Consider the following 26,357-nt stretch of genomic DNA (forward strand, 5'->3'; position numbering starts at 1 on the left):
TTGTCTATTAAGCAGGAGTAAATAAAACCAAGGAAATTTTCACGGTCAGGATTCAAAAACGATCCAGACTAGTATCTATTGTAAAGCCAACACAAAAGTAAGGTTCTAGCAAGGGACTGTCCGAAAGCTAAAAACATCTAAGGTCAGTCAAATTAATTAATTCAATATTTTCATTTCCTATTCTTGAAATATCGGTAGAGAATTCCATAACACATGTTTTCGGGATTTATGGACAAGAATAATAAGATCACCTATGAGAGATTCACGTCGAGCATTGCCAGACCTTTTATTCATTTTTCTGGTGGTAAAAAAAAACTTTCAATGCATATTAATCTGGTAATGAGACACTCTAGAAAGTACCAACGGAGAGCCGTAGCAAGTATATAAGAAAAAATATCAAAAATAATGATAACACGTGAGTAGAAGCCCTGATATTGTTGGTATATTTTGGAGCAGTCTGAGTACTGAAATCTACAGTTCCTAAAATTAGAGGATAGTTTTGAGCATGTTCCTTTTCTCTGTGCACCTAAGACAGCTGTTGACTGGGGTAATAATTATCTAGTTTGATTGAAGTTAATCAAAAAGTAGATTCTGGATAAATTAAGATTCAGGCAGTTACTTTTAACTGCTCATTTGTTCCCTCATTTTCAATTTGCGTAGAGGTCTATCTCAGTCAGTTCGAAACTCGAATCTTTTGATTCGATATTATTTGGAAGTAAGAGTTCTCCAGTACTAATATCGTGATTAAAACGGCCTATAGCGGCGTACTAATATCTTTACTGTGAACGTTTTTTGTATTAAGTAATGGTTCTTTAAACTTGATGTGTATATATTGGCCTTTTTTCATTAGTTCGTTGCAAATAACATATGAAAATCAATTTTTGAGTTAATACACAGTTGGTAGTGAAGTTTGTAAATATTTCTTTCTATATATCAATTTAATATAAATTTCAAGCTTGGAGCTTCGTTGTTGACTTTTTGGTTATTTCTTCAACCCCTTCCCTGTTGAATCCATTCAACTGGCGCCCCAGGGCTTACTTTTTTTCCATCTATTTCGACTGTAAAAAAAACATATTTCCCTTACCCATGTCCAGCCCCGACAATAATGGACTAGCCTGGGCCAAAATACCTTTTGGTAATTACATAAATACCAAGGTAGGTTAATAAAAAGAATTTGGTGCATCGGCCGGGAATTTCAATAAAAAACTCAATATTATCAAGCAAAGTACAGTAAACAACGGATTTAAAACTCAATCAATAGACAAAATACTTTCTAAAAAAGTCTGCACAAAAGCAATTCGGGAAGTCTTCTCTACTGATGAGTCAGATAATCAAAATTATGAAACTTCAACATATTTTGATCGAACGATAGCAAAAAAGGCTTCATTTTTTAATGAACAAGATATTTAAATTGCATATAGAACAGGCAATACGTCGGTAAGGTTAGTTAAAAATAATAAAAACAAAACATCCAAATTAGAGAAATCAGGAATATGTGACTTGTATTGTGGAACTAGTCCTAAGGTATATATTGGTCAAAGTGGAAGAACATTTGAGAATTGAATCCAACTCCATCATATGAGCTATGTGAATGAGAAAACATTTCAACATATCCAAATCACCTTTTGAATGAAAATCATACCTCCAACGGATATTTTGAAAGTTCACACATTGAAAATAAAGGTTTGAAGCGCAATCATTAGGAAGCAATGGAAATTAATAAACTTAAGAATTCAAACATTTTACTGAATGACCAATTCGATTTGAATAGATCACCATTACTTCACGTGTTTTGTAAGAAACCGAAATTATATTATTGATGTAAAATTTATATATTATGCTATAGATAAGTATAATTTGAGGATGTACCTTAGGTATAATACTGTTGGGTAGACGCTTCAGATAATTTTGATCTATAAAGCACTCAAATAGGTATCTCTGACTTATAATTACATGGAAGATATACAAATCAGAGCATATAATGGAATTAACTTGTAGGATTGCCATTCATTGCAAAAAACCTACTGTGTCAGCGAAACATGTCGTGACATATTTCTTGAAAATGAAGTTTATGAAGATCAGATCGTGAGGTGTAGTTTATGAAATTATTATGGATCCTCATCAAGTAACGGCCGAATCTATCAGAAAAGTATTTCAATTCTCCATACGATGACTTCCACTTTCCTGAATGTTAAGAACTAGTTGCGAAGTTATCGATGTTTGAATTCAGTAACTTCTTTTCTCTGAATATCTGACGCGAACAATTTTTGAACATTCAAATGGAATGAAATCAAGTGAATTCTCATTATCAATAGTGAAAACTGTCAAGCTAACACACTGTTCTCTGTTACTAGGGTAACACGGGGTTAATTTTTATCCACAAAGAAAATCAGGAATCGTGTTGAAAGTAGAAATGCCCCTTTTGTCAAATACTTTCTCTCACATATTTTTCCTGGTCTGCAGTTAATATATCACTAACCGATTATATGAATTCAAAACAGTTGAAAGTGTATAGAGAATTTGAATACCTTTCGAATTGAGGTTCATAAGAGGGGTATTTCTATTTAAAAAAAAATTGATAGCTCTCTCTTTGATGCGAGTAATGGGCTGTTGTTGTCAGAAAGTACTGAAAGTGATCCCTCTTTATCCAATTTTGTTTTACTTTGAATAAAAGTAGAGAAGAAAAGAGGTACTATTTACGCCTGCGCTATCTGTTAGAAAATAAGATGTACCCTTGGAAATAGTTCACCCTAGAGTTTTTTCCAATTCAGTTTTGATTTGAACTTTTTTGGTATGAGCTCTCTCAGTGATTCGGTTTTCATCTCCTCAATCGTCACAAAACGCCGCTCTTTCATAGAATTCTTCGATCGTGAGAACAGGATATAGTCATAAAGGGCCGAATATGGTGAATACGATGACTAAGGCATGACAACTGTGTTGATTTTGCCCAAAAAGTCAGGAACAAACAATTCCGAGTGAGCAGGTGCATTATCCTCATGCGAGATGCCATGAATTGTTTTTCAAGAATACCGGACGTTCTTTTTGTATTTCTCCTCGAATGTGACGCATAACTTCAAGATAATACTCTTCATTTACCCGTACGACTATGTGGCAAGCACTCCTGATGCACTACGCCACGGTTATGGAACAAAACAGTGAGCGAAACCTTGACATTTGTTCGAACTTGAAGTGTTTTTTTGGCCGAAATTCAGCAATTTTGGAACGAACTTCGCTGCCACACGCCTCATGCACAAAATTTCTCCATATCATTTTTCTTCACCTCCTCAACATTTCCATGGGTTGTTGATGTACTGGGGCGACTAAGACGAGTGCCACAGCCCGCGAATTTTGAACATTCATTATATTTTTTGAACAGTTCACGTAAATTCATGATGGATGAGTGAAACCTCAACGTCAATAAAGTTTTGCATACAAATTCACTACAACCACGCCACATTACTACGCAATGATTGAGTTTATAATCATTTGATGAAATTTCGAGAGCGTAGGTCGAAAATTTCATATAGCATTATCATAAACCCATAAACCAGATGATTTGCTAGAAAGCAATTTTTCTGTAAATGAAAAAGTATACGCTTTTCGATCGAATGAACTTGATGAACGAGGGATATAAGTTGGAATTATTTCCAGGAAATGAAAAACAACATTCAATAACAGTAAATCTCTGTAAACACTAGCCTTCAACTGCATTATGCATAAAAAAAAATCACTGAGAAAGGTTTTCAAAACCCGACCATACCATAGTTTCCTCAAGCAGGAATGATATATTAGTTCTAAGTTAAACCTTTGTAGTTGCTATCGTAACGTGCCTCACAATTGTTAATTCTAGGCTAGATTCAACTTCCTGAAAGGAATGAATTCAATTATAGATTCCTCCTAGTGGAAACAGGTGATAATGATATCGCGCTATCGAAAGCGCTCGCATATAATAAATAGAAGCTTCAAATGCAAATATCCAGCTGATACCAGGTGGAAGAATTTTCATACTGATAGAAGAAGCTAGATTTGAATAGAGGAGTTCACAATTGTGTAATTTCTTGTGGGAAGGTTTTCCCGTAGACTGAGAAATCCTCAAGAAATTGAGAGCTACGAAATCTTGTTAATAGAGAGCTACATATATGAAAGTCAAATTATCTTTTCCAAATCAATCGAGAAATAATTGAATAGAACTGGCCGATACTTGATGAAAATCCATATTTAAAAAACTAATAAATAGAGTTTATTCTATGATTTTCACTATATTTCATTATAGTGAAAAACATAGAATACTGATACTATAATGAAATATAGTGAAAATAGAATACTATAATGAAATACAGTGAAAATCATAGAATACTCTATTATTTAGTTTTTTTTTCAATCGAGAAAATTCTCAGATATCAGTGCAGATGCCTGTGAGACGTGGAAGAACATAGTAGCCATAGATAATGTACGAGTATTTCTAAAACAAACTCAGTCTTTTTGTTTCGGCTGATTGTTTCATCACAAGAAATGTATTAGGTCTTATTTAAAAACGCCAAAATTTACACTTCACAGAGTATAAGACCTCTGAGTACGTCAACTCAAACCTTGAACAATAATTTACCAATTTTACATAATTCTCATTTTTGACACTGCTTAGGAATAAAATACCTTTTTTGAAGTAGTTCTTCATCAGTTTGAGAAAGAAACGTCAATTTCTCGAAGATAAGTTCTTCACGTGATGTTCAATTCTGTTTCCACGAATTCGAAATATAAATTCTTTATTAGTTTGGAGTTATTTTGCATAACAGGCTGAACCATTCTTGTGAGCTCAGAAATTTTTCTGGATCGACTTAGTACTCTGATCTCTTCTAATAACTTATCACTTTCATCAGATTATAGAAAATAATCATTTGAACATCAATGTTATGTAAATGTTTGATTTGCAAAGTGACTCATCATATAAATACTGACTATACTCAGTCACTGAATACTTACTTCTGGCCAATTTGAAAAACTTTAATAATGACAAATTGAATTTGAATTATTGTGCATTCAACCACCTACTCTTTGGAAATCATTTCAAATGATAATACTATTATTCACCCAGTTATTAAGTCCAATTCAATATAACTGAATCAGATAATCGAGAAACGATATACTCGTACTCGTTCCGAATATAAGCTGAATCCCTAAACATAATCACAAACTTTCCAGAGTTTCGTTGGCAATGTTTACAGAGAACACTGATCGGTATTCACACAACACTTCACAAGTTGATCCCAACACATCCTTGTTTCCGCAAGTAGATCCTTCAAGCCCTGAGGCCGCTTGCTCTAAGTCTCACTTACTTCTTACATGATATCGATTTCTGACCACAGCATGCCCATCCATTTGGCAAAGGAGAGTAGGGCGTATCAGTTTCTGAATAAAATTTCCAGAAACGCTCAGACTGTGTTAAAAGTTTTTGAAAGACAGTGTATTGAGTACCACCAACTCATTTTATTTATCAATCAAATTAATTTTCAAAACTCTGAAAAAATGATTGCACTATTGGGGTACAAATATAGGAAATTATCATATTTCCATTTTCGAACGGAAGTGAATTTTTGCGTAGGAAAACATCGTTTGTTTTTGATGTTTCTTTCACCTTCCATCAACTGAAAAAAATAACAATTGTAATGACGAACTTCATACAGGTGAAGAAAGGGCAAACTTTCCACTTCACTCCGATAATTATATAATATTAAGTGGATCCAAAAAATTTTTTAAAAAGGAAAATGTTGTATTCATCAGTAATATTTGGGTGAACCCACCAATAATATTGTCCGTTGTTACGTACGTTGATTCAAGAAAGTGAAAGAAACTACAATTTCGAATAGACAACCGCACGGCACGATGCAAAAATTTCTATTAGTGAAATTCCTCATCAGTTAGGAAACACTTGCTTAGATTCTAGTGTTTCTTAGAATCATCTTTCATAGTTTTGGCGTATATATATATATATATATATATATATATATATATATATATATATATATATATATATATATATATATATATATATATATATAAATATATATATATATATATATATATATATATATATATATATATATATATATATAATATATATATATATATATATATATATATATATATATATATATATATATATATTTATATATATATATATATATATATATATATATATATATATTTATATATATATTTTGTTATGATAAGTTTTTTTATAAGATTATTACAAAGTTAAAGATTTTCAAATTTTAATTAGTTAAAAGTTTTTCATATTATTATTAATTTGATGTTAAAAGTTCACATATTTTGTTAGTTCAGTGTTGAAAGTTTGTGAAAATCAAAGTTATTCTTAGATGTTTAATTTTATTAGAAAGCCAGATACTTTACCTTTATTCAAATTCTTATCTGTATAATTTTGAGTAATGTTCATGCCCAGATCAGGCAAAGTTGTGACTTATCAGTATTAGAGTATTTCAGATCATTTCCAAACAGCACAACTAACCAGAAACCATCAATCATCGGGATAAATACACTGAAAACAGTAAAGACATTAATACAACATAATAACATACAATAAAACAGATTTACACTACAAATTAATAACAAAAATTCAATTAACACTGACATTAGGAATTTATCTGAAAAATGATAAGAACACTCAGTACATGATTTGGATGCAACTAAAGAGTAGCCAATCAGATTGATAAATTGAAAAGGAGGTGTTAACTCCTGAAAAATGATGAATTTTGGATTCAAAATTAGAAAAATTGAAAACAAAATGTGATGAAATGTAATCAAAATTAATCATTATTAGTATTAGTGAAAATTGGGAAACAGAAATCGTAAATATAATATGTGTGAACAGTGAAAAGTGTCAAAATTGAAGAAATTTCAAAATTATTGTGAGGAAGAGCAGTAGGCAGAAAAATTTTGTCTGGTTGCCAGGGGTGAATCAATAAGGAGAGAGGAGAGAAGCTTTTGAACTGTCCAGACGCGAATTTTTTTGAAGAGCTGTTAGAAATTAAAAAAGGGAAAAGAAAGAGAAAAGGCCGTTTTGCAGTTTCTTATCAATATAAATCCATCAATAGGAGCCAGAGTATAAATAATAATAACAAGAAAGGATACTTACTGGAGATTTTAGAGTGTCTGGAAGAATTCAAAATTCCAATCAAGGGAAAACCAATCCAGGGAAGCTGTACCAGTTTTGAGGTATTACAATATTATTTATAATTCCCAATCCATAAGAAGAATACATTTTTTTGAAAATCTTGAACAATTCATAACCTCCAAATCGAATCAAAAGTTTTCCAGTCACAAGGAACTTCCAGTGTGAAAATCACAACTTCTGAACTCTTATTTATCAACGAACTTCATCGTTTTATTTACATGAACTATTATTGGATTTAATATTAGGAAAATTTGAAAAATTCACTGACATTTAGCACAGATATTTTTAGAATCGTTTCCCACGCACGAACCACAGACATCTTAAGTTTACAAGTAACTAATTTGCCGTTACACGTGAATTTAACTGCACGGAACACAATTCTAAGAATATTTTTGTTTCAAATTCAACATTTACTGTAACAATTCTTAGCATAAGGTATTTTGGCGCAGTTTTAGGGTAATTTAAGTTTGGTTTGACAAAACATTTACAAAAATTTCACATTCATTATATTTTTTTTTAACTTCGAGACAAAGTTTTATTTTCAAAAACACAGACTTACAAAATTTTTATTTATAACACCTTTCCAAGAACTCTACTCTGAGAAAGAGAGCTGCATGAGCTTCGATTGAGCTGAGCAACCTTGAAGAATAGAGGTAAGATTTAGAGGTAAGGACAGGTATCTGCCGGAGCACTAAGAATTTTGAAATCACAGAAAATTTTCAAATTATTTGAACTAACAGAATAACAATCAAGAATCAAATTAATTAAATTATACTCTTCTAATTTTATATATTTATAACAATATATATATATATATATATATATATATATATATATATATATATATATATATATATATATATATATATATATATATATATGAAATGTTAATGCAGTCAAGCTGCTGGAAAATAATTCCATGAAAATCAAAAAATAAGTAGATAAGTACTCCTTGTTTATTCCCATATTGATTTCAATTTGAGAGCCACCGGTATACAGCTGTTTCAGCCTATTGGGCATCGTCAGTACCAGTATTGTATATGGATAATTAAAAGTAATTATAACAAGAACCAACCTGATAAGCCCATTTCCAGTGAAATTTCCACGATTCAGCTCCGAAGTTTAGAAAACTCTCACCACACACCAACATTGGAGGAAAACCAAGTATTTACCGATTCCACTTCAAATAAAATATATGCATATATAAAAGAGATTGTCCAATAATAAAATAACAGGACAATCAAAACAAACTTTGAATCCAGAAATTTCGTTTGCAAACAAATAACAGTGCCCCATAATAATCAACCGACATTTTACAGACAAAGAGTGCGTTCCTATATTCACACTAAATTAGTTCGATGTAGGTTATGAACATTTTTAGAATTAAGTAATTTTCTGTTTTGGTAATTTATACATTTCTGAATTCAACATTTTTACATTTATTATTGAAATTGTTCCGCATGTTCTGAAATCAGTTGTTTTTTTTTTCAAATTTTTTCACAGGAACATCTGCAAGTAAGATAAAATTTGGGTGAGTAATCGTTGTGTTTATGCCTGAATCCTCCTGAGGTGTTGGGAAAAATCTCTATACACTGAGTTATAGGATTTAAACTCAACATAAAAGTCTATATATATATATATATATATATATATATATATATATATATATATATATATATATATATATATATATATACATATATATAATAGATAAGTACTCCTTCATCACTCCCATATTGTTTTCAATTTGAGAGCCACCGGTATACAACTGTTCTTTGCTTTGCTCTTCTTTGCTTCTTCTTCCTTTTTTCCTTTTCATTATAACTCTTGTCGCTCGCTATCATATACTGTTATTCTTTCCGAGTCTAAATAAGATATTGGTGAATGTTTCGATAGATAATCTTGAAAAACTTCCATATCCAGAGGTCCAGTCTTCGTGGCAATCAACACATCTTCAAGAAAATTGAATCCGGTTCCCCCTTTTGTTAGGAACGATGGTAATGCTATCGTATAGTGATGACCTAATTGAAGATCTTCATATATTTGATGAGTACAATTCCGACATCTGATTTTCAAAGATACTACTCTATTTCCTTGAGGCTGTGACAGATTATAAGACATTTTGATCCCTGAAAATGAAAACAAAATTATTCATTCATTGCTCGGCGTCGGTTACGAAATATTACTATTTTTCAAATTCAAATATTGCTGTATTCATCCTAATACATCTACTTAGGTGGATATGATATCTAAATACATAAATTCTATACAAATAATATCAAGAATCGATTTTTGAATTAAAAACTGAATTTTTGGAAATAAAAGAAAACCAAAAAGTGAATCTATTCATGATAATAATCGAACAATCGAACAGTTTCCAAACTATGAACTTCACTCAAGAGGCATTTCACTACACAGTAGTTTCTTCAGATGAACTGATTTCAATTGAACGATAAACACAGTATTTCGTTACTGAATCAAATAATATACATATACTCAGCAATAATCAACCAAAACTTGCAATACAGCTATACCGTTAAACATATATTGAATGTTTCATAAACTTCACCTCACGATTTGATCTCCACAAACTTTATTTGAAAAATATATATCACGATATGTTTCGCTAACACAATAGCTTTATCAAGTGATTTGGTATATTGAATGTTTGTTTGAAGGTAGTTGACAATGTTTCATGGTGAATTTCATTAGTTCGGATTTCGGACAATCATATTAGGCAACAGAAAAAACATAGATGAAGTTACAATGAAATAAAACTCAAGCTAATATTGGAAATTGAACAATGAAATGGATATCAAAAGAATTCATGTCAAGTTACTTCATGACATTAAGATTCATAATATCCACAATCGTCATCACCCGAAGGCGATTGTAGATACTAATAATCAAACGATTTGAAATAACTTCTCTTGAAATCTTTTGATTTTTATTCCATTTTGATTGTTCAATATTTAATTTTGGCTTAATTTTGATTTTATTGTAATTTAATTTTTGGGTTTTTTGTTTGATATATTTATTATTTTCAGCTATTCGTTTCAAATTTCGATTTTATTTCTTCTTTCAAGGATTTCAAATCATACCATAGTAGTTCACTACGATGAATCTACTGTGTTAGCGAAACATGTCGTGATATATTCTTTACTGAAGTTTGTAGAGATCAAATAGTAAGGTGTAGTTTATGAAATTCATATTATATCATATTGGAAAATGTCCGAACTAATGAAATTCAAAATACTGAGTGACTACCTGAAATATTCATATCCAAGAGCTATGTGAGGTTTAAGATTAATCGAAAGTATATATGATCTAGCTGATCACAGAAAATTTTGAAATACCTGAAAGCAAAAAACTTATCATGAAAGATAGAACTGAAACAAAAATATCCTGCTACACTGGCAGGACCAGAACAATGACCTTGGTAGTTGACGTCCGGGTAATGATTAAAAAAATACTACTTTGGTGAAAACCAATGATCATAGCATTTTTTTCGGAAATTCGTCATGTGGCTCTCGTTGACGAATCTCATGATGGGCGACAGAAGTCTGTTGCAAATAACGAAAAAATACTTCGAAAACTGGCAATCTCAACAGCCACTGGACTTTCTCGCTTTATCAGGATTGAAAATGATTTCAAACTTCTGTTGTCTTTCCATGTGACATGGGGGTGTGGCACTGTACTGTGATGATGAATCGGTTGCAAGCCTATGGTTATAAACCTCAATGAATTCTTAGTTGTTCGTATTTATCGCCCACTATAATTTTTTTTTGAACCTATTATCATTTTGGATATTTTTTTAGAAGATACCATAATGAACTATGCGGGCTGATCCATAAAAGTTGCATGAAATGAGTTCGTCAACTCCAGACATATTTTGAATCCTCAGAAAACCAAAGCTGTTTTTGAAAAGAAACAATTATATTGAAATACCCCAGTATATTATCCTCTATCCCCTGTTAACTGAACTGAAGAATATTGGCCCAATTATTCTGTTTTCAACAATATCAGCCCAGACACTGACTCAAACCATTCTGGGCCCAGTACTGAGTATTTATCTTTTATTTGTAAACCATGATTTGTCAAAAATGAGAATGAAATTGATAGAATTTGGGTCAACTCTATGATTTTGAAACAGTCAATCACAAAATACTACTCGCCCATCGCCATCGTCAGCATTTTGATGTAACCGATATTCAAGTGCTCGATATCCGTGGTTTTTCAATATTTTTCTTGCTGATCCGTGACTTATCTGCATTTCTCAACTAATTTCTCTAAAAGAAACTGTTTTGTAACCTCAACCATAGCAAAAACGTCAATCGTAGTTTCCTCATTTATGATAAAAATCTGTTCTTTCTCTCGATTTCCCTCTCGTCTAAAACGATTATCAAAATACGGAAAATACTGATGGGATGGATGTTGCCGATTGGGATATCTTTGAGCATACAACTCAGCAGCATTCCCTGAATTTCTATGGCATTCTCCAAACAATAACGGCATATATACTTTTTCACTTTGAGTATACATTATTTTGACGAAAAATTCCACTAAAATTCAACAAAAATTAAGAAACTTCAACCTTCTGCTCATAAAACTTATGTCACTGTCATAACGTGAGAGTGTTTTGTTCTCCAAAGAAGACTTGATGGAAATAATTTCTGCATCAAGCCTATCCATAGCACACTTGACAATAAATTATTATTTAATTATAATTAATAAATTATTATCAAGTATCTTCCTCAGTAATATTCAATTTATGTTCTATTTGTAATCCAATGGCAAATAAACTAGTATCGTTAGATTCATCAAAAAATTCCTTTTTCGGAAAGTGCTTGTTAAAATATGATCGCCATTTGAAAAATAATAGTTAGACATGATAATGTGATTTTCCCAACTTGTCTTATTGATATCAAATATACTTGTCACCAAAATTGTAATTGTAATTTTCTGATATCACCGAGGTCCTTAGATTAGTTTACCTCCGATCAAGGTCACCTAGATGCAATTTTATAAGTGACACTGAATACATTGGTAGGCATGAAAACTTTCTAAAATATCACATTTTGATTCAGAATTGTCTCAGATATTCAGAAATGTTACAATATACAATAGCCATTTAGAAATTTAGAACCGAAGCTATTTCCAGTGAAATCGGAAGTGACTGGAAAGTAAAACAAAAGGGAAACTTTTCTCTTCATATACCTTTTATCTATACCAAATCTCATTTTGATACAGATATTAGTATTTAAGTTGTTAACTTGTCTAATAAATTCATTTACATTCGATATAGCCAGAGATATAGGTATGTAAATTCCTGAACCATTTTGCCAAAAAACGTTATCAGTTGGTTGTTCTCAGAAGTGTCCTCAAGCATATTTCAACAACAATCATTCACCAATTTTTTTATAAATTAATATCACAAAGAGAAATAATTGTTTGTATTGGATGAACTACTATTTCGCCTGTAGAAAACTACATTAGGTATTAGCGAGCAATGTGGGCAGTATATGCTTTTCAAAGACGTATAAATCTATACCAAAATTACAATAATGTTGTTGAAATTTTTTTAACAAGGCAAATGTTTTGCGTGCGTGCTGAGAAACGTTCATGGTGTTCAATAAAATCAATACTTTGAAGGGGCACCCATAAAATAGTGTAAGAATTTCATAATGAATTGACAAGGCAAGCAAAATTCCATACGATCTTTTTGAAGATTTTGTTTTCATTTCCAAAAGTTTTGGAAATGAAAATTGATATCCAAAATTGATTATGAAAAACTAAACTAGCTGACCTGACACTTGTAGAAGATTCAGTTTACTGAATTGTTTCGGCTGCGCTGAAAACTCGAACATTCTTTTCAAATCTTCTCCCTTGATTTTTGCTATATCAATAGTATTCCTGAAAGGTTGTGCGGTGGACAGTTCATTATAGGTAATATCTGAAAATGTATACATTCATAACACATATACATAGTAGTATAAGATTGATCTAGAAATATAAAGGTTTCTTCTGAGTATATATGAGTATACACATTCATTATAACGTATCAAAGTGCAATAAAATTAATCTTGTAACATAATATGGGCTTTTTCCAAATATGTTTTGACAACAAAATTAGTAGAACTTCTGTGAAATTCATGAAAATAAGAAAAAACATTTCAAGACCAAATGGTGTAAAACAGTGATGCAATTTCAGGTCATCGGTGTCAAAATCTGTCCAAGCAGTTCAACTCACAGATAACCTCGGAAGTTTCAATTATTTTTATTGAAAAATAAATAGGTTATTGCAAGCAAATTTGTCAATGAGGTTTTCCGGATGAAACCGCAGATATTCCAAGAAAATTTTGAGTTATTGAGTTCGATACATTGAAAATCAATATCAGACGTTTCACTTCACATTATTACTGTAATAATCTACTCAGCAATTGAACATTCATCATCTGAAAATATTTTGATGAAGCACGATCTACATTTCATATAATATACTAACTATTATTGCTTGTCTGTAATCAAATATAATCAGTTATTCGATTCCATTTGACTGCCACCATAGCTAATAACCCCCAAAACTGTCATCAATAGTACTAGTTGCGTGGTAATGCATATATGTATTATTCTTGTTTCACAAAAGAAGTGGATGTGTACATTTAGTAGATAAAAATATTTTGGTATTGATGAAATAAATGAATGGGTAAAATATTAGATGACACAGACGATCTCCATTGATGGAATTTATAGTTAATGGGAAGTTTTCAATTAACTTCCTGTCAAATTTTTTTGTCAGAATAAAAAATTCAGTTAGAACGTTAATACATTATCAAAAACTTCTATTTATTGTCCCGGTGTTTCCCAATATAACTCGAAGTTCTTGGTACTTCTCACTTTTCACGATACAGTGTTTCACTTCTTCAATTCTTCTTTAACTCTTTTTCATCCCTACAAACTCGTGTCAATTACTGAATTCTCCCGAACAAAATTCGCAATTGACTCTGTAACTTCTACAGCAACAGTCCCGTTACTCACTAGAGAGGATCTAGTTTTCTGTGCTATGAATGTTTACTGCTAACTTCGACCAACCCATAGTTTGGCCTTACGAGACCCGTAACTTTATCTCTTGCATTTCTCGCGATGTTTTATTAAATTATTTACTTACTTCCGATATTTAAGTCGCCCCTCAATCCTCCTGGATTGGTTACAGCACAATCCACTCCACTCGTAGAACCGTTGGATGATGAGTCATACTAAAAAAGTTTTGGAAATGTAACAAACAATCAATTATTATTTGCGTTCGTGGATATTCAAAAATTTGTTCTATGATGCAGATATTGAACCATAAAGGCAACTTTATACAGTTTTGAGATATATACCGGAATATTTCTCAAATCCCTTGAAGCATAATAATTTTGAATTGTTGTGCTTTTTATTTCTGTTCCATTTATTTCAGTTTATGTATTATTCTCTCGTTATGGTACGGACAAAGGATATGAATTCACGAAAAGTATGACATATATATATATATATATATATATATATATATATATATATATATATATATATATATATAAAACAAGACGTAAGTGGAACTACTTATTGGTGTGATACCCAAGTTACCTTGCCAAGTTGTTCATGTCGCGGTTGGTGGTTTGACGTAGTGGTCAATTTACCTCTGTTTATCTTTTACTGAATATAAAATGGGATGACAATATGTTTGCGATATACTCACTGCGAATACCATGGAATCTGTCACGAAATCGCCCAGAGAACATTCTTGATAATGACATCTCGTTATATTTAATGACAAAAGAGTTGACCCTATGACCTTTTCACCTTGGGTATCAATTAATTTCTGCCAAGGAACCAGCATTTCATTTATTTTCTCATCTGAAATGGAATTTATTTTCGAAGTAGGAGAAGACTAATGGATACAATCTAGAAATATAAGACTCTGTAGCATCAATGTTTGATGCTACAGAAAATTCACAACTGGGTTATAGAATGTTATATATGTAGAAAACATTTGACAGCAGTTTTTATGAAGATATGCAAAACGTGAGGTCAGATAGTGAATCAGGTCTTTTGTTGAGTATCTTCCGATTACTCCTCAAAGGTCGAATTTTGTGTGGTAACGAAGTCTTATCTTTCAAAGAACGATTGCTAGCATCGTGTATATATATATATATATATATATATATATATATATATATATATATATATATATATATATATATATATACGACACCCGGCGTCAAGTCAGAAAAACTTTTCGAAAATGGATTCAAAGTCGAAGCCGAAACGTCGAACCAACAATAACTCAAGACACGATTCAATTCGGACTTTTAATAAACTTTGATTCTGGCTCCTATGTGATTTCCTCAGTATTTCTTTCGCTTTAGGAACACTCACAAATATCTCAACGGTGTGAAAGGAAGGTATGAAATATAACTTCATCAAATTCAGGTACTACATATTTTTCATGAGTAATATTCAATTTACCTTGAGGAAACGAACTATCCAAAAAGATTGGATTTCCAGAGAAATGAAAAACTTTTCCATGCTTGTCCAGCAACATTGTAATGTTACCCAAATATCTACTAGCGCAGGATACTTGCGTAATCAAAACTTTTTGACCATGTTTGCTTCTTACTATCTTCGGATAAGGTCCCCGAACAGGCTCAGGTCCAGGTGGTTTATCTGGAAAACAGACAAAATGATATTTCATTCAAATAATTCATACACATCAGAGATCGAACTGTCTGCAATTGCTCCTCAAATTTATAAATAAAATATAAGAAACAAATACGTGTTAGATCTACGGCTTATTATCTTGATTTCATCGACCATTCAAGAATACGAAAAAGTTTCGATATGATCGATATGAGTAACTCCAAAACAAACAATTGAATGTATATCTTATAAACATATTTGAAATCAATCAACTTCCACGTAATAAACTATCACGATGACATAGAGGTCTGCTATAAAAAATAACGTTCATAAAATACTTCCGTTAATTTAGTTTTGAAATAAACTTCATACTTTCCAGAATTCTCACAAGCAAACAGAGGGTTCAGCAATAACATATTGATATCAGAAATCATTTTCAGGTCCAACTTGGAAAGAAACTTCTCATGAACATTTGTCGTAAAGGTCTCAACTTCTAAACTACAGAATTACTCCAAAGAGAAAAATGATACTGCACTACTTCATCTCACTTTCATCCTGGTTTTCATGTAACTCTCAAAAATAATTCATGCGACAGAATGATTTCTTGTGGCAATATTCTGAAATTAGAAAAACCTAATTACAGTTTGAATGAAATGCTAACGCAGGGAAAAAATTGTTCTGAAGTCACAAAAAATATTTTCGTACAGACTATTTACTATTCAACAAAATATTGGCAATCAACACATATGACAAAAAAATATATATTGATTATCGTGTGAATTTTTGTGCGCTGATTTCAAAATCAGCTCAACTGATTTGGGTGGTTTCCACTAATTTATTTTTGTGAGCATAGAAACTTGGTTCAATCGGTTCGACTGGAATTTCAGTTGAAAACATCAATAATTTGTGAAGCACTTTTTTTCATAAATCAACCCTGTTTCACAAAATTGTACTCCTGAATTGATATTTATCTCTGAAAATTATACTTGGCTGAAAACACACAAGCATAGAAAGCCTATTGGAAACTTATATATTGTTGACCCCATTAGCTGCATTTCTACCATCAAACTAGAAACTATATGATCATCATGATCATCCAATGGGTTGTGCATTAATCTAGTTTTCTCGAAGAATAATTCAACTTGTACAATAAAACAACAGAACTTCACCATGAAATAGCTTCAAATATTTCACCTCCTGTGAAGAGAAAGGTGTGTGTATGTCCTCCAACGATCAAGCTAATACTGGTCGAAGCGTTAGCAGCTATTTCCTTGTCAATACTGTATCCAGAATGAGACAAAACAATGTTCGTGAAGACGTCTTCTTCTCTAACTAAACGTTCAGCTTCTTCGTTGACACTTGCAGACTCAGGAAGAAATTTCAAATTTCCAGTATTGGACTTTGTCTAAAACAAAAAGAAGTCATTGCAAGGTTCACTCATTTTTCAAAATAGGTTGAAGTCGTAGTATTTGTTAGTGAAGTTATTTAAAGGTGAATTTTCATTAAAAAGCTATATGAAATAGCCGAAATAACTGAATTTCACATGATCCACACTTTTTTCAAAAACCAAGTGAGTTTGAAAGTTTTATTATTTCTCAAGAGGAATCTATAACTGAGAAGCCAATAAATCAAAAAGAAATTATGTGCTTGAATGTATCTGCTCCAATATCCCTTTCAGTCTTACATTGTATGTTACGTAATAAACAATAATACAGTATAAGCGTAACTGCTTTATGGCCTGGATTACCGCAAGGACTTAGAGGGTCAGTGGCGACCCTAGCAGAGCATTTTTGTGAAAATAAGATTGGCAGCACTGGTGAAACCAAAGACAATTGATTTATTATGTCAAACTCAAAACCAAAAATAATAAAATGTTAGAAATGTAAACAAACCGGACACTATCGTACTCAGCGCACGAATATTGATGAGAATACATGAAATACTAAAGCATTTGAATGCAAACAAATGAATGCTTTTAGTGCTGTGTTCTTTAATAGAAATTTTTCAAATAATGATTGGTATGTTGCCGGATTTAGACTTCGGTGCCCCATAGGCAGAGCATGTGGTGGAGGCCATCAAATCGTTTATGGTTAACTGTTGAAAGTTTCTATTAAGATCAAGTTAAAGAAGAAAGCAACCGAATAAAGTGGCTGACATAAAATTTGTTCAAAATTAAACTAGGGGTACCTACAAGCTGAATAATTTTTCGTCTGATTTTCACATTGATGAACGTATCGATAATATTGTCGAAGTCTGTTTCCATCAATACATCACTCTCTAAACTAAGGAGAGCCAAAATATTTAGTCTGTCCTCAGTCATGGAACTACGGAGTTTCAGTTTCAAAAAGGATCTTTCAGCCGTACAATTTGTCACTATTAGTGTGACATAAATTCTCAGAATCACCTCAACGTTGGGAAAGCACTCTAACATTGTTTTTACACAACAATTCATACATCCATCTCTCATAACTAATCTGTCCTCTTCTCTTCTGGTCAAATTCTTCATAGCGAACTATAAATAGTTTGAAATGAATGAATTCGTTGCCAAGAGTATCATCTACGTTGTCGCAGTAGGTTTTCACCAAGTTTTGGCTGACAGACAAAATTTCTTGATCAGAAATTTTTCAAAAATCCAAATCGTGCATTTAGAAGTAAGTACGCGTCCATTTTTTCTGAAGGGCGGTCATGAGCTGGTCGACGACTGGGAGGTAGCTTTGAGTTCTAAATTTTCCGAGGGTGACAACTGAACTTCTGAAGCTTGCAGGCAATCTTAAGTGGACAAGTGAACGTTACTTTTTGTTTTTCTCCTTTTTTCTTCTTCATATTTTCTGCCATCAACTAGCTCGAAAGCTTTTACTTCATATTCATTTAAAGTGTATCTTTTATTTTCAATGTTTGATTTTAATCAAGTAAGCAGTGCTGCAGCAGTGTTCAAGTCTAACTTAGGATTTTGTAGGCTTTCGCTGACTTTGTTTACATTTTCCGAAATATCATCCCAAAAAACTGTATATATAGCTGTTTCTGACTTTGCCATACCATCATGCAGACCCACAGCTGTTGCTCTTGATTTAGCTGTGTCTTTCTTCGAGGGCATTTATAAAATCTTTATAGCCTCGCAAGACTGCTTTAGTGGCTTCAACTTGACATGACCAGCGAGTTGTCGTTCTTTTCGGCAAAAGAATAGGTTGGTCAGTTTTTGCTTCTCTCAAACAGCGACTAACTGTATTGTACCTGTTAGTTGAAGCCGTAAAATATATGAACAGCTCTTTTAAAAAAACAAATAAACTTGTTGCTCTGAGACAACAACTGGCTGCCGATTGTATGACAAGATTAAGTGAATACCTAACACAGGGCACCCAAGCTACTAGGTTATTTTCTTCTTGTATCAATGCTTGTAGGCCATTATCCCATTGTCCATTGTCGTACGGCTGTCCATGAATATTCTTCAGATCCAGCTCTGGAAAGTTAATCAAACCCTCATACATATCCTTTGCCTTATGATCCTGGTTAGGCATAAACATAAGAAAACGCTCAACAGGAGCGTGCCCCTCAATAAATCGAACCACTAACGTCAATTGTTCAAAATGGCCTTCGTCAGGAGTCGAGTCCAGAGAAACTAAAAAATAGTTTGCAGTTTTCACGCGATCAATAATCTTTTTAAACGGCTTTTCCTAAAATTTCTAGCAGTTCCTGACAAATCGTGTGTGACAAGTAGTTTGTGTGACCACTTCCGCGGTTGCCATGTTCTTCCAAATGTTTTTTAAAACATCGTAATCAGCTAATAGTTCTAATATTTCAAGGTAGTTGCCCTTGTTGTTGCCCGAAAGTTTCATTGTTTCCTCTAAATGCCAATCCCCTTTCGCTAAGAAATCCTATGACTCGCAATACTCTTTCAAGAACTTCTCACCAATATTTAACACTTCCATTTGCTCCGACAGTTCTCGATCTATGCGACCAATTAGTTGGGATCGCCCACAATAATCGATTGAAGCCTTTAAATAATTTTTTGAGGTTTCATGTTCAATCAATCGTGCGACGCCATTTCTCCAATCACAAAAGCCCTCATGGGTGAACCACCAGCGTTTTTTAGCCTCACCGTTTTTTGTTTTTCGAATGGAAGAGCTTTCCTTGCATTTCCTTGTATATATACTTGTTTCTCCAGACTCGGTATAAAATTGCGAGGCTGAATTTTCATCGAATAGTTCCTCGTTGCAATACTGAAGGGAGTTTTTCGTCTGAGTTTTTCGTCTAACTATTTGTAACAAAACTCTGTATTTTTTTGTTTATACTGAGCTTTTATCGATTTATTTTTTTGTGGTGTGATGGCGGCTCCTTTGTGGTGGCGGCCCACAGGCAACTGCCTATGTTGCCTATGCTTAAATCCGGCACTGGAGCGAGTGCTCACTAAACCACGAAATGAAAATTGGATAAAAAATGCCTCGATCCAGCATACTATCAAAGAAATTGTTGTCGCTAACAAAGAAAAGGTATCTGTTGAGTGCTAAACTGACAAATGACTGTGAATATGACGTGGTTGTTGAAAACATTTTGTACAAGTTGGATGCTACAGCTTGTTTGATAAATTGTGTCTACAAGTTAAAAATACCTGAAAGATTCTAGGCTACAGTGATGATCTCAACTGACATGTGGCATCGCAGAGTAGGTCATTAACTAGCTTAATAAGATGGAGAATGCCGTGGAAGAGCTCACACAGGAGGGCTGATATTTCAAAGTCGTCGTGCATATTGTGTTGCGAAGGCAAATAGAGTAGATCGCCTTTTCCACAGAATGGCAACAAAAGTGATGTTCTTCTGCATTTAATTAACAGTGATATATGTGGGTCATTTAGCAATATTTCTATTGGTGGCTCAAGATATTATATATTGTTTGTGGATGACTACAGCCCCATGATACACATCTACTTTTTCGAAAATAAAAGTGCAGCTCTTGATTGTTTTAAAATTTATAACACAGTAGTAGAGAATCAATTAGCTTCAAACAGGAAAACTTTATATGATATTTGGACATCGTGAAAACCAAATATAAGTCATTTAAGAGTCTTCGGGAGCATAGTAATGATGCATATACCAAAAGACAAAAGACTAAAATGGGATAAGAAAGCTGAGAAGGGCATACTAGTAGAATATCCAAAGGATGTAAAAGGTTATCGTATTTATATTCCTAGAACAAAAGTAATTACAACCAGCCGTGATTTTATCATTATTGAGAAACCTACCCAGGAAGAAAGTACAGTTCAGATTGAAGAATTACAACCACAGACTGAATTATCTGAAGTGCACTGGGATTCTGTCAGTTATCTAAGTCAATATAATAGTAATTGTCATACAGATGACATTGAGGTTATGCAAAGAGAGTGTTGAAATATTTGATAAGACTAATTCCTATAGTATTAAGTATTGTGATAATAGAATTTCCAATATAGAAGGTTTTGTGGATGCCGATTGGGCAAATAATACAATAGATATGTGGTCCTATACCGGATTTTGTTACTTATTGTCTAATGGTGTCATATCTTGGGAGTGTGAAAGGCAAAAGGCTGCAGTTCTATCAAGTTGTGAAGCTGAGTATATGGGAATTTCTGAAGCTTAAAAAGAAGCAATATACTCAAGATCTTCGCAATTTGAAATTACCAATGAAATGTACACTTTATCTTTATATATGACAATCAGAGCGCACAAAAGCTATCGACAAATCCAGTATTTTACAGTAAATCTGAACACATTGATGTGGAATATAATTTTACCAGATTATGTGTTTTAAATAATATATGGTAGGTTTGAAATATTTGCCTACAGCTGATATGCCCGCTGATTTACTAACAAAAAATCTATGTGCAGAGAAACATTATATGTTTGTGAAAAAGTTAGGTGTTGTTAACATGTAAAATGTTTAATATGATTATTTGAGATAGTGGAGGTGTTGAAAAGTATCTAAAATAATATTTTCTATATAAAGTAGTGACCTCTGTAGTCGTCGGTTTAAAACCTTATCTGTGTCGTGTCTATGAATATAATAAAAGTCCAATTTCATGAGTATCACAACTGGCTCGTTTTAATATACTCCCAATTATAAAATCAACCAGAGCAATTTTTAACGTGTGAGTGCACACGCTCTGATAAAGCACTTAAGTCTCTGATTATTATTCACTATTCGTCAATTATAATTCTCATTATTCACAAATTTTCAATAATGATAAGATTGATATTGAAAAATCATTCAAAATTTTTTTCTGAATGTGGAGTACTTCAGAAATAATTATTTATTCACTTTCAATAGTAAAATGCCTGATTTCAATGAAACGAATACTACTGATGTCTTCGTCAATGAATATGCTAGCAGATGTAAAGTATTATTTTCTATTTTTCACCAACTCTTTTGAAACTCTTTTTCCAAATGACTGTTCTTTGCGAGAGAATGGATAATAGTTCTCAAAGTAGGAATATTCTGTAAAAAAACTGAACTCTAATTTTGATGCTATTCCCAACCACCAAAGTTGTTTTGTAATTCCATGGTGTTGCAACAGTTTTATTTTATTAGTATTTTATAATTACTTCCAAAATGCTAACTGATTGTATTAGATGATCGGTGAACACAATACAGTTGTAGGCAATAAAAGTGTTTTATGAATTTGTCATAGAAATGTTTATGAAATAAAATTAAAAACCCATTATAATATAGTCAGGAAATTATCACAGAAACGTTTTTACAACTAACTTATAAAACTTATTGTCCTATAAAAGTGAATTGTTTTGTAGCAGTTTTATAACACTTTTCTGCGAGATTTTATAATAGTTATAAAACTATTTCAAGCTTATTTTATAACTTTTTTCTGTAGCTTTAATGAAATTATTTTATCAAAATGCTTTCAGACACAATTTTATCTTCATTACCATATTGTCACTTCAATAATAATTTCCAATTATTTTATAGTATGGTATATTTACTACAATTCCAAAACACTAACATAACTGTTCTGAAATCAAATTGCTTTTGCTAATATATATTTGCTGCCACCAAGAATAAAAGGCAGCATTTAAGAACAACCAGCTGACATCGATTCCTAATCACAGCTTTGGAAAATTTTTCAAAATTTTAGTTGTATTTAGTAAGAATATTTTTGTTGAGTTATTCAAGTGGGGCACCATCGATGTCGTGGTGGAAATTAGTTCTTCAGCAACTTCTAAATATTTGATTTTTATTGAATATAGGTACACTATAAGTAAATTCAATATTTTCAAGGCATGGGGTTTAGTAACTCAACCTTATTATTCACAATTTGGAAGACTGTGAAATACAAAGGGTTTGCAGTTTCAGTTTTTAGTTATCTATTCAGGAAACCTGGATATTTTGTTCTGAGTGAAGCAGTTTCGTGTTACAACTCTTTGAATGATGACAAATTCAGGTACAGCAAGGTATGCTTCACAGACAGTATTCAGAAGTAACTCCTCGAATAACTAATAACTACTGTCATATAGACGGTGTCCCATAAGAAATACATAACTCTGGCTTTTTCACACTTTTTGTGACAACTTGTTTGAATGAAAATAACCCTGCTTGCTTTTTGGGTTGCATAGAATTGATAATTTTTTTTTGTTCTGTATCGTCATTCTTCAGCATTCGTTCTAATAGTTCTTCTTCAGCAATTTGGTAGGTCATCAAAAGACTTTGTTTTAGTTTATACATCATTGTAAACCAACTGGCTTCGGGCATAGAATTGTGGTTTCGTATTAGTTTATCAGCATCAATTTTTGGCCATGAGAGTTGGTTATTATTTACCCATGACGACGGAACTATGGTGAACATATATACCTAAAACGTAGATGAAATGACTCTAATCCAGCTTCAAAAACACAAAACTATCAACTGAAAATATAGGCCTGAATTATCAAATATCTGGTCAATTATTGAAGCTAATTAACAGATATATTCTGACATCAAAAACTTACCCGTCATTTCCACTAAACGCACGAAAAATTAAATATCAACAATATTTAATCCGCGTTCATATAGGTTATGTCTAATATAACATGTATTTAGCATTAGACAACGGATATTTATCATAAAATAGGTAATATGTGATGAATTTATATTATAAGAGTTACCAACTAACTTATAAACAATCATAATGAAATGAGTTGTTAGGGTTGGATGGGAGTTCAGTTTCAGCAGCTAAACCATACAAGGTGATTCACGGCATTTAATTCATTTGGGAGTATCTAGGTTTCCGATAATTTTGTGATTTGAGCGTATGCGTTCGCGTTCAAATTCAATTGTATAGGTTCGCTATCCGCTTTCTATAATTAATTCGTGATAGTGTTCGTATCCATAAGTATTCGTTAGTGTAAATGGCTTTGATGTTGGGATGTTGACTAATTGACGTATGATTAATTTTTGTGGTGGGTTCGAATACTCTATTCGTAACAAATATTTTTTTTATAATTTTTTGTTTAGTGGAAGAAGGGATAATGGTTGGTTTGGGTTAGTTTGGTTTTGTTTCAGTTATTTCAGAAAATCCATCTATTAAAAAATATACGGTCGGAAATCTTAATAGTGGGTCTAGAACGGTTTGGTGTTGGGAGAAAACTCCAGTAATATGAGGTAACACTCTTGCAAAATACTTCCATATTTTCAATACATTGTAGCTTACGGCCAAAAAATATTGAAAACTCATTTTTATAGATTATAATCAATTGATACATTTTGTCAATAACTAATAATCTGTTTCTATTGTTACTGTATTCAATTCTAATTCATCCTTAATTTTAGACACTATGATATGCATATATTAGTGTATTAATTCATACTTTCAATTTGATAATAATTCCATTGTGTGGATACTGTAGTGGAATTTTCTGTTTGTATCCCGAATATATAAATAAAAATAAATAATAACTCAATGGCGGCCATTTTGAACATTTATTGGAGGGTATATAATAGTTTTAGATTCAGTTCAAGGTGCTTCAAATAGACGAAGAAATGACTTGGTGTTCCATAGAAAAACTTTCTGAAAGCTTTTTGAGTCGCCCTGTATATTGGAAATACTAATAAAACACTTTAAATTATCCCACCTAACCTAGTGCTCCAATTTTTTCTTGCAAAAATCAGGAAAAGGTTATGATAATGGTTAAAACCCGTCGTTTAGCCTTTATAATCGATGAAAGAAACTTTTTAGTCAAAAAATCGAAGACAGATAATATTTATCCAAACTATATGTGAGAAATCTTTCATTCATACTAGCACTTTTGTAAAAACCTAAAGCTTTAAAAGTAGTCCGACTCTGCCGCAATACCATCACTCCCAGAACTAAGTGTTTCTCAACAGTTTTATAGGGGTAACATAGTAGCTAAAATACGTTGAAATGCTTGCTACTGATACCAATTTATTTTATAGAACGACGCCATTTTAAATGATAGCGATCCGGGATACTGAAATTAGATGAGATGAAAATATGAAATACCACACATATAGTGATATTTACAGCTGAAAACTACATAAATATTATAACATTATGTTATTTAGAATGAAGTGAATTAAGTTTGCGACTAGAAAATTAAAACGTCGACAGAGTGAATTTTTGTATATTTAATGATTTTACCGAAAACATTTATAAATGAGAGGCGCGCTTAAATTTTGCTGATAATAGGCTATATATTTGTCAATAAAATTTCATTTGCAGTAGAAATATCAATCTTCAAAACATAAACAATGTCTTTAACAGTTTTATGAGTGCAGAAGTGAAATTTTAAAATGGCTTCAACCTTTCTATTTGTTAGTTTTCAGTTGGTGACATATCTATTATATTTTCCTAGTGTCCAATACAAAATTACTTCTTGCGTCTTCAAGAAAACATTTTTAACACTTTTTTATTTTATTGTTATCGTTTTCGGCTGTATTATATTTTATAACGCCTACTTGGAACTACTAAAAAACTCTTATAAAATTGTCTTCTGATTATTTTATAAGTATCGCTTAAATATGTTGCAAAAGTGCAGTAAGGAAAGTCTTTACAAAACTACTTTTTAAGAGCGTTAGACAAATTTTATAGTAACTGCCAAAATGTTTATAAAACTGTTTTGTAGTGTTTGTAAAAGGCCTTACAATATATTGATAATAACTATAATGTTTTATAGGACGGTGCCAATTTCCTATTTATAGCAGTTTTATAAACATATTGAAAACATTTCTGGGAGAAATGCAGTTTAATAATTTGTTTATCATAAACGTTTCCGCAAACTGTTATAAAATACGAAATTGCTAGTTGGGTTATCTATAAAAAAACTCACATTGCACTCATTTGTTGTTACTCCGATAATTCCAATTTTCTTCCCTTGACGAATTACAACAGTGCTTTTGTTGTATATTCCTTAGAATTTTGGTTCCAATCTGTCGTCAATATTTGAAACAACAACAGGGTGGTGAAGAGCTTTAATATAGGGTATAACGCCTTCCAGCCCATTATCAAATTCAT

The 26,357-nt window shown here is 32.1% G+C and overlaps 1 protein-coding gene and 1 long non-coding RNA gene across 6 annotated transcripts in view; both read right to left on the bottom strand.

Annotated features, from left to right (window-relative positions):
* Positions 1–6,502: 6,502 nt before the first annotated feature.
* LOC141483327 (uncharacterized) lies at positions 6,503–7,985 on the bottom strand. The gene is made up of 2 exons (XR_012466013.1): positions 7,151–7,985; positions 6,503–6,553 (listed from the first exon to the last, which is right to left on the bottom strand). It is a non-coding gene; the product is annotated as an uncharacterized lncRNA (long non-coding RNA).
* An 864-nt stretch (positions 7,986–8,849) lies between these two features.
* The window catches only part of LOC111511391 (5'-nucleotidase-related protein), a 29,233-nt gene continuing 11,725 nt past the window's right edge, over positions 8,850–26,357 (bottom strand). For 2 of the 5 annotated variants that reach the window (XM_074177834.1, XM_074177836.1), the window contains exons 3-8: positions 17,063–17,273; positions 15,698–15,895; positions 14,928–15,085; positions 14,358–14,445; positions 12,996–13,142; positions 8,862–9,318 (exon numbers count right to left, since the gene is read on the bottom strand). In XM_074177834.1, the coding sequence (XP_074033935.1) occupies positions 9,008–9,318; positions 12,996–13,142; positions 14,358–14,445; positions 14,928–15,085; positions 15,698–15,895; positions 17,063–17,273 (1,113 nt within the window). In that variant the 3' untranslated portion in view covers positions 8,862–9,007. Of the gene's footprint in view, positions 9,319–12,995; positions 13,143–14,357; positions 14,446–14,927; positions 15,086–15,697; positions 15,896–17,062; positions 17,274–26,357 lie in introns of all 5 variants that reach the window. The other 3 variants (XM_074177835.1, XM_074177838.1, XM_074177837.1) reach the window with 3 other exon arrangements.

The sequence above is a fragment of the Leptinotarsa decemlineata genome, unplaced genomic scaffold (assembly GCF_025532065.1).
Source record: "Leptinotarsa decemlineata unplaced genomic scaffold, Ldec_3_MD MMD2_tig00003308_RagTag_RagTag, whole genome shotgun sequence".
Taxonomy (NCBI): domain Eukaryota; kingdom Metazoa; phylum Arthropoda; class Insecta; order Coleoptera; family Chrysomelidae; genus Leptinotarsa; species Leptinotarsa decemlineata.